This window comes from Morone saxatilis, unplaced genomic scaffold, assembly GCF_004916995.1.
Source record: "Morone saxatilis isolate NCDOM2014 unplaced genomic scaffold, NCSU_SB_2.0 Contig22, whole genome shotgun sequence".
NCBI classification, from domain to species: Eukaryota; Metazoa; Chordata; class Actinopteri; family Moronidae; genus Morone; species Morone saxatilis.
Window position 1 is genome coordinate 19235419 of NW_023339785.1, and position 8603 is coordinate 19244021.

Sequence of the window (8603 nt, forward strand, 5' to 3'; positions counted from 1 at the left end):
TAATGAAAATATTAATACTTTTATAATACCAGAACTCAATATAATACAAATGACCTTACATTGATCAACTGCGTAATCTGTAAATTGAACAAGAAGATTTATGGACATAATGAAGATGTAAAATTTCCCTTTCACCAGTGCCACACAGCATGAATTACAGTATCAGTAGACCACATTGCTCTGACTTTTTTATAGAGGGGGAAATTGAAGAACAAAAGTTTAAACATTTCCCAAAAAGTGCCGTGTGTAAAGCAAAACAAAAAAAAAAATCAGGTCAGTGGTATCATGTTTAATACATGTGGTATGTCGGCCCCTGAAAGTGCTTACATCACATAACCTCTTCTGCTTTTTATGACAGGGAAGTGAAGAGACGGTTCACCACAAACTCCTGACCAAGTTACGGGCTGAGAATAGTGGCTTACCATTATTAGCATACTACCTATGTTTGGGCTTTTCTAACATGTGATGTGGAATTTCAGTAATACATGTATTTGGGTCCACTTCGCCAATAACTGCACTGGAATCTTCTTTTTATCTCTGAAAGAGGCTTAGTTACCATAAGATAATACTATATTCAACTAAATGTTTCTTTCCACAGCTCTTATCTGTCATAGACTACATTTAGAACATTTACTGTATCCACTCAATTATATAATACGGTATAAATTTATGATTCAATAGATTTAAGTAGTTTGTCCTAGTTTGATTGCCTCACAACGTGCCCTGGTTTACTGGCATCTTACAGGCCACTGATGTGTGATGCTTTCAAGTGTTATAGGACAGAGTAGCAATCGGTGGTTTTTACTTCTCGTCTTTGGTTGAATTTAGTCAGTATCTATGTTAATCCTAATCACGTGTGTGTACTCATTAGACCAGAAGTCTTCCTGCAGTAATAGAAGAAGAACTGAGACTTTTTTTTACTTAAGCAAAGGTGGCAACACTACATTGAAAGGTCTCACGTTTGAAATCCAATCACGTAAAAGTACATAAGCATTGGAGGTTAAATGTACATAAAGTATCAAAAGTAAGTACTCATTATGTAAAAAACATAAAACGTATGCTGTTGGGTAAGCTAATCTATAGCAATGCATATTTAATAAACTGATCATATGTTTCACTTTCAATTATTATTCTGAGCAGTAATTCAGAACTATTGATGTAAAATAGATACAATATTTCCCTCTGATATGTAGTAGAATAGTATAAAGTTAAAGAGTTAAATTACCAAACATTTCCACTTATTATTCCCCACTGGAGAAATATGAAGGGTCACAAACTGATGGATGATGAGGGGAATAACAGTGAAAAACATTGCTGTTACACAAAATATCTTCCTAATCACTATTGAAATCACTTTTTGGTTCAACTGCTCACAATTTAAATACACTATAAGGCCATAACATGTGATGGGGGACCAGAAACTCACATGGCTTCATTTTAGGGAGTCGTAAGCCCCTCACCTAATTCTCTTCACTGTGATGCAGTGGTCACAAGCAAAGGACTCTCTGACTAACACAAGCACTTCCTCTGCTGTCAGAGGAAAATGTTACTGGCACTGAAGATGCCAGACTGGTGTTAACTAATAGCAAATGTCAAATGTATCACCCTCTGTCACAGTTAGAGGTCAATACACTGATAATATACTGTGAGAGTCCCGTTATACGAATATTGAGGAAGCTTGTCAGAGAGCTTAGTTTTCATATTACTGTTCTGTATATTCCATTACCTCAGTTTACAGACATAATTTTAGATTTTTTGAGTTATGTTGTTTTTCAGCTGATCCAGTGTAATATTGTGGTTGTTCACCACCTTAATGATGTAAAGCAGATGCAGAGTGATCTGGAAAGATTTTGATTTGGCAGATGAATCTGCCGTTGCACCAAAGAGAAGGACAGAGAGACAGAGATGGGAAGAAAACACAACATAAAAAACATGTGTCTTTTGGCTTGTAACAGAGGAAATACCATGCGTGCCGTATCTTCTTCTAGAGTACAGGCAACAACTAGCTCAAAGCTAAATTACCATTCTGTGATTTGTTGCAGTGTGAGGAGGAGAGTTTCCACCAAAATACCACACTCTCACCTAACAGGTTAGGGAAAAGCCAAGAAACTTTAAACAGCTGATGTCATTTAAACCTTTTGTTATTGGTCAAATAGAAACAACTATTGAGGTTTCCGTTCCCTTCTAAAGGTACAAGGTACGTTGAGTGTATATTACAGGCTGTTGAAGGCAGTATGGAAATGTGGAATTATAGAAAATTTTATACAAAGTTTTGATAAAAACTTGAGAGACTTTGACAATATTCCTGTTCAATTTTTAAAAAGAAACTCTTCTTCTAATTATGGATGCGGAAAGGATGAAGCTGTTAATTGTAAGTGAAACAAATAACACTTTTATTTTTTCAGTTATCATTAAGCATAGTTTAGCACATAGCACATATTACACATACCATGATATAAGATAAGATAAATACAAATATAGAAAAGCATAATAAAAACATGTTACTGCTGTTTGTTGTTTTTGTTCTTCTTGCCTTTCTTCAATCTGTACTGAAATACAAATGACACGAAAATTAGTAATTAATTAAGTGGAAAAGGTACAATTGGACCAGTAAGGTTATGAGGCAACAACGGACAATCTGAATTAAAGCTACTGAGAAAATACACAAAGTTTGGTTTGCAGGATATCTGGCAAGCATTAGAGGGGAAATCTCCCACTTTATACCACTGAGAAGGACTGACCTGAAGTGGCTCCACTCACTCCACTGCGAGTTACAGAGAGCATCCTTAGCTCGAATACAGACGGCCTTAGCTTTGTTCTTGACTTCAAACTGACAAATGTCTGGAGAGCGCACTGTCAATGTCTGAGAAATAAAAATAAAAGACATCACATCACTTAAGTTTAGAACAATTATCTTCACATTTGCAATCAGTAGGGTCCTCTTACCTTTGTGGCATTTGAGCATGGGTTTTCACACCTTTTGCATCTCCCCTTGAGCTGTGCAATCTCAAAAATGAGGGGGAAGTAGGAGAAGGGACTGCTCCAGGAGCTTGGGTAACTCCACTCTATCATCGTATTGTTGACTTTGGCGATCCTCACCTTGTCAGGTTTCACTATCGAAGGTGAAAGCAAAAGACAGATAAAGAGATGAATGAGTAAACACTGCATTATGTGTAGAAAAATAAATAAAAGCATTCCGGCCTCTGAGATGTCTGACCTATCTCTGACAGGTAAAAGCGTCTGGAGTAGTTCTCTACCAGGAAGTGCTTAGTTCTCAAGTAGACAGTGATGTGGATCTTCTGGTTCTCTTCTGCGTAGGGGCAGTGCTGCTCGTCCACACACAAGATACTGTGTCCGCTGTTGTCCACTGAGCAGCTGAAGTTACTCTCATCTGTAGAGCATGCCCAACGCTCACTGCTGGTATCCACAGAACACTGGGTGACTCCGTCGTCAGAAACGCTGCAAAACATATGTATTTTTATTCAGCTGACACACTGACTTTGTAGTTTGGGCTTTTGATTTCACGCCAAGAAGCCGTAACAACTTCTCATGGACAAATAAATGAAGGAGTAGCTCCTGAAAATGCAGCTGTATTATTTTTACATGATATCTGATCCCGAGACATGACCTTGATCCCTAAATTACATTTAAAAAAAAGTACTTCGCTAAGTTTCCTTTCATAAGGGGGTATTTATGGGTGTCACTGTGCAGTCTCAGCTCTGACATGAGTCTGAATGCTGTGTTATTATTGGAGAGCAAAACAGAAAAAAATTTCAGCAGTTTGTGAGCTTACCGTCGAGCTTTGATAAATGCTACTTTGCCAACACGACTGCTGTGCCAGGTCCAAGAGCAGTGGAACTCTCCGTTGTAATTTCGAGTGGAACACTTTAAGTAGTCTTATATTGAGAAAAGACACACAAACATGCAGAGAACAAACAACAAAAAATCAGTTGAAATACTTTTTTTTGTACTTCCCCCATTCTAACTGCTGTCTAACATCGACAGTGCAATATCTAAAATTACACCATACCTTGGTCAGTTTTCACAAGAATCTTCCTATGATCCTCCTCTTGGATCAGAACCACAGTGTGATTGAGGAGTGATCCTTCCTTGTTGTGGCAGGTGTAGTTGCCCCCTCCTAAGCTTTCCTCCAGCTGCACCAGATATGTGTTTCCTCTCTGTGGCTCCTTCTTTCCATTCTTCATCCAAAATATATCCTCGCTCTTGTTGACGCTCCTCGCCAGCTCCTCAGGTGACTCCAGGCAGCTCAGGGGCTGCTGGCCCATAGAGCCGTCCACCTCCACAACCAAAGCTAACAAGAGGACAACAAATTAATTGAAAGTGATGTTAAGGAAGAATGATTTGAACTTGGAGTCAGTAGTGTGTTTTTATTGAGATCAAACATACTGTGGGGCAGCAGAGTCCAGTGGCTCCTAGGGTTTTGGTGACTGATTTGTAAAAGCGCACAGACGATGGTGAAAATATATAACTTCATCTGAATAACAACAGAGAGGAAGTAATGAGGCAATAAGGTGAAAGAAAGTGAGAGAGAAAAAGAGCACATGGGAAATAACAAATAAACAAAATCAGTACAGTTATGACTCTTGAATGCACATACCCAGAAACATTACATCTTGGGCTAATAACACAAAACTGCTTTCATAATTAGGCAATGCACTAATTTAAGCCCATAAACGCAACAATACAAAACCGTGGAGATGATCTCAATAATTGTAAATTAATAAGTAAAACAAAATAAAAGCAAGACAACAATCTTACTAATCAAAACTTATTACAAAAACCATCATGCATCAGTTTGCATCAATATAGTCAAAATGAAGACTCGTTTTAAAATCACTGCCTTTGAACAGAGTTAATAAAGAATCACTAGCTATTTTTTCATCCATGCAAAGTTAAAACACACCAACTTTATCATTAACTTTCATCAGCACCACCTCAAACACAAACAAAAAATATACTAATCAGCAATAAAAGCCCTTTAATTCCTAATACTTGGGCTGAACCATGTATGGTTATTAATGGCAGTTTATCCACTGCATATACTTTAACAATTAAACCTGCAGCTACACATTGTTCATATCCTCGTTTAATCTCGCATATTGTCTATTTACAAACAAGCTGACCCTTTAACAAATCAATCAAAAGCCATCTTACCTTGACACCAATCTCCAGAACGAATGAACTATTGCGACTGCGGGCGAGTTTTAAGTGAGTGACATCGGCCCACTGACATTTAGGGACAAATTCCCCCACATCGCCTACAGTAGAAAAGTCCAGACGAACTTCGCTTTCCAACCAGTCGTCCACATGAACGGAGGTATTCAGACACCTTATACTCACTTCCACTTAATGTGCCTTAAGTGGTTTACATAAGTGGGTTTTATTGCCTCATCTGTGCCATGTAATATTAACGTTGTTTGTTGTGCCAGTTTTGTTTAGCCTGCTTTCAGGCTGGCAGGTTTCCTATTTCATTTTCATTTTGGTCAGGAGCTTTTATTACCTGTTTAATGCCAAGCCTTCCGAAACGTCTCAGAGCCTTTTCTGAACTGTCCCACATTGGGTTAGACTGGGCGATCCTGTAATGAGGGGAAAAAACCTCATGAGAGCATTATGTCTTTATTTTACGAAAACAAACCAGCACAGCAAAACTACAATGCTGTAACCACCTAATGAAAGACACAAGTAGCCTACTGTACTACGTGCAGTATATACCGACAAATGTTAATTGAAGGCATTAAACTTTTCACCGGCGGTGACATTTTTGAATCACATCACTTCACTGTAACACTTAAACACTCGTTTAAAGTATACGTGTAAGACAGAAACTACACCCTCCTAATAATTAGTCATTCTGACATAGGAGACTAAAATGTCAAAGTACTGCTCCTGACTGTGACAATAGCTATATATAGGTCAGGACACAAGATTGCAGCCTAGTATTTTCACTATTTTGTGATTGTATGACAACTAAAAACCATAGCTTTTCTGCTAACATAACAACACTGGAGTTCACAACATTATTTTATATATATCCCTGTTGTATTCGGTTGTGTGTGTGCCCTCATATGTGTTTTTACCAATTAATGGTGTTAGTGCATTTTCACTGTTTAGTGTTGCAATACCTAACAAAGTTGTGAAGCTATACATGGTGTAACATCACGTTATTTACACAATTCCTCATTGGTATTTAATTTCTGTTTCAGTTGTCTCATTCTGTTTAATTTTTAATTTCCTGGGATTTTAATAGCTACAGAATCAAAATACCAGACATCTTAGGAACACTAGTCTGCAATATTTACTTAGATCAATAGACTATGTATTACAGCATTCTATAATAGCATGTGATTCCTTGTGTTATCACAATGATGTCACAAAGACATGTTAGTCTGCATGCCATTTATGTGTTATCATTAAAACCGGTTGGACAATCCATTTACCGCTCACCATCATCCTCAAAGTGAAACCTGGGAAGGGCAGAAAATAAAGAAGCCTGGGGTAATAATAAAATGGACAACAAATGGGGCAATGCGGCTGAGATATGAAAAACGAAAAGAAACATGAGCAGGTCAGAAGATGGGACTTGGCCCAAATAGGTAAACAGACAAAGAACTGGATTTCTCAAGGCCTGGTCCTTTAAATGTGAGGCCAAGAGCGGTGCCACACCTGAACATGTATTTCAGACACAAATTTCAAAAGTCATTAATTAAAGTAACATCATACATACACAGATAAACTATATAAGATAATTATTGAAAGACATAGTGATAGCCAGGTTGATACTAAACAGCATACTGACATACTAGTTTTAAAAAGATTACATTATTTTAGTCATTCTTTTATATGTATTGAGAAGGTTGACTGAAACCATTTTAGGGTACCCTGATCTCCCTAAGGACTGAATCAGGTTTTGAGTGGTAGAAATTGACAAGGACTTTCTATGTAGTAATTTCCCCCTGGGATTATTAAAGTATTTCTGATTCTGATTCTGATTCTGATTCGGATATCTCTCTGTACTTTCCTGTGTATTGTCTATTCATTCTAACTTTGTTTAGACTCAGCATATCTCTGACCTTGGAATACTGAAAACATAAGTCAGCATGCCCAGAATCTATTCATCAGATGATTGAGGTGTGAATACCACAAAATATTTTTATGGACAATGATCAATGGTAGCCTACTGTATAGTGTGTGTGTACGAAACTATTGGTCTTGTGATTTATATGTTTGTGGTTGGTTTCCCTCTGCTGGTAAGAGTACGAGCAGAACATGAACTTTTTGTGGTTTGTATCTGTCTCCTGTTTCCTTTTGTTGGAAGATTACAGATTATGTGTGTTTCGGGCACACAGAACTCTTGAAGTATATTGACCGAGGTTGAAAAACCTGCCCTATGGGGAAATCAATCCTTGAGTTAAGTAAGTAATAAATGAAATGAGTAATAATCTTGCACAGGATGATCTTTTGTGGGTTTTGTGTATGAAGCCTGCGCCAGTCAGCATACATGGACAAATATAGGATTCCCATTAAGGCACTTGAATACTTTCTGAAAACAAAAAAAAAAAAAAGAATTGAAGGCCTGTCCCATATGGACTCCTGTTCCAAATATAGGCATGTTTAGTTCAGTGATTGAAGCAAATAAAAGCCTTGGAGATTCATTTAAAATCCATGGTACTCAGTGTAGCTTCTCTTTTGCATTCTTTCGTAAAGTATTAAAGGAGAGTAATCATTTCCAACAGCCTTGTAAACACTTATTTGTAATCTGTAAAGACTGACGCTATGACGGAATTATTAGAGTTTGTAGTTTTCATTAGTTTTTAATTTTTGTTTTCAATTCAGTTTAGCTTCAGTGACTTTCCAGAGTGTGTTTGCCTCTTTCAGTTTAGTTTTTATTGTTTAAACATTTTTAGTTTTAGTTTAGCTTTTATTATAATATGGGGGGATTTTGTCAGATTTAAGAAGTTCAAGGCAGTTGACTCGCACACATGTCAATATCCTCAATAAACCTATGCACTAATGTCTCCTCATGCTGGTTGTGTTGACAAATCCGACCAAATTGACTAAAGAATTTAAACTACTAAAAACTAAACTAAAAAGACTAAAACTAAAGATATATTCTTGTATATTTTTATTTGATCTGTTTTGTAGGTACACAATATCATTTCAGTTAGTTTTTGTTTTATTTCACTTAACCAAAATTCATCACTTTTCGTAATTTAATGAGAACTACTTAGAAACATGAATTTTAACTGATAACATATTTCAGAAGTCCTTTACTGAAAATCATGTTTGGGGTCACATCAATACTTTTCTTTATATTGGGTTTATTAAGGTGAAAACAAAATATATATATTTTTGCAATTATTATTTTTTACACATGAGGCCCCAGACAATGAGTAAGTAAAGCTAGTCTCAACAAAACAAAAGGATTAAATGATTATAGTCAGGATCTTTCTGGAGTATCGTCTGTGTAGAATTTATGTCTGACCACCAGATGTCCCCAGAGGGTTACAGGTGTGTCTACATGTAGGACTTCATAGCGGTAAGATGAGGGTTGTCCAACTAGTTAAAGTATTAGTTCATAAATT

The 8603-nt window shown here is 36.9% G+C and overlaps 1 protein-coding gene across 1 annotated transcript; it reads right to left on the reverse strand.

Annotated features, from left to right (window-relative positions):
- Positions 1-2437: 2437 nt before the first annotated feature.
- On the reverse strand, positions 2438-4495 carry il12ba (interleukin 12Ba). Its single transcript, XM_035669546.1, has 7 exons — positions 4408-4495; positions 4031-4312; positions 3794-3896; positions 3218-3459; positions 2947-3113; positions 2742-2863; positions 2438-2544 (listed from the first exon to the last, which is right to left on the reverse strand). Exons 1-7 carry the CDS (start codon positions 4493-4495, stop codon positions 2502-2504), a joined length of 1047 nt encoding a protein of 348 aa, XP_035525439.1. The 3' UTR covers positions 2438-2501.
- Between the last annotated feature and the right edge of the window lie 4108 nt (positions 4496-8603).

Bases quoted from the DNA above. Each gene is read 5' to 3' on its own strand.
- il12ba (XM_035669546.1), bottom strand. From the start codon at position 4,495: ATGAAGTTATATATTTTCACCATCGTCTGTGCGCTTTTACAAATCAGT. The intron at 3,114-3,217 runs GTCAGACATCTC...CACCTTCGATAG, and splicing joins CTTTTACCTGTCAGAGATAG to TGAAACCTGACAAGGTGAGG. The intron at 2,545-2,741 runs GTCAGTCCTTCT...ATTTCAGTACAG, and splicing joins AGTGAGTGGAGCCACTTCAG to ATTGAAGAAAGGCAAGAAGA.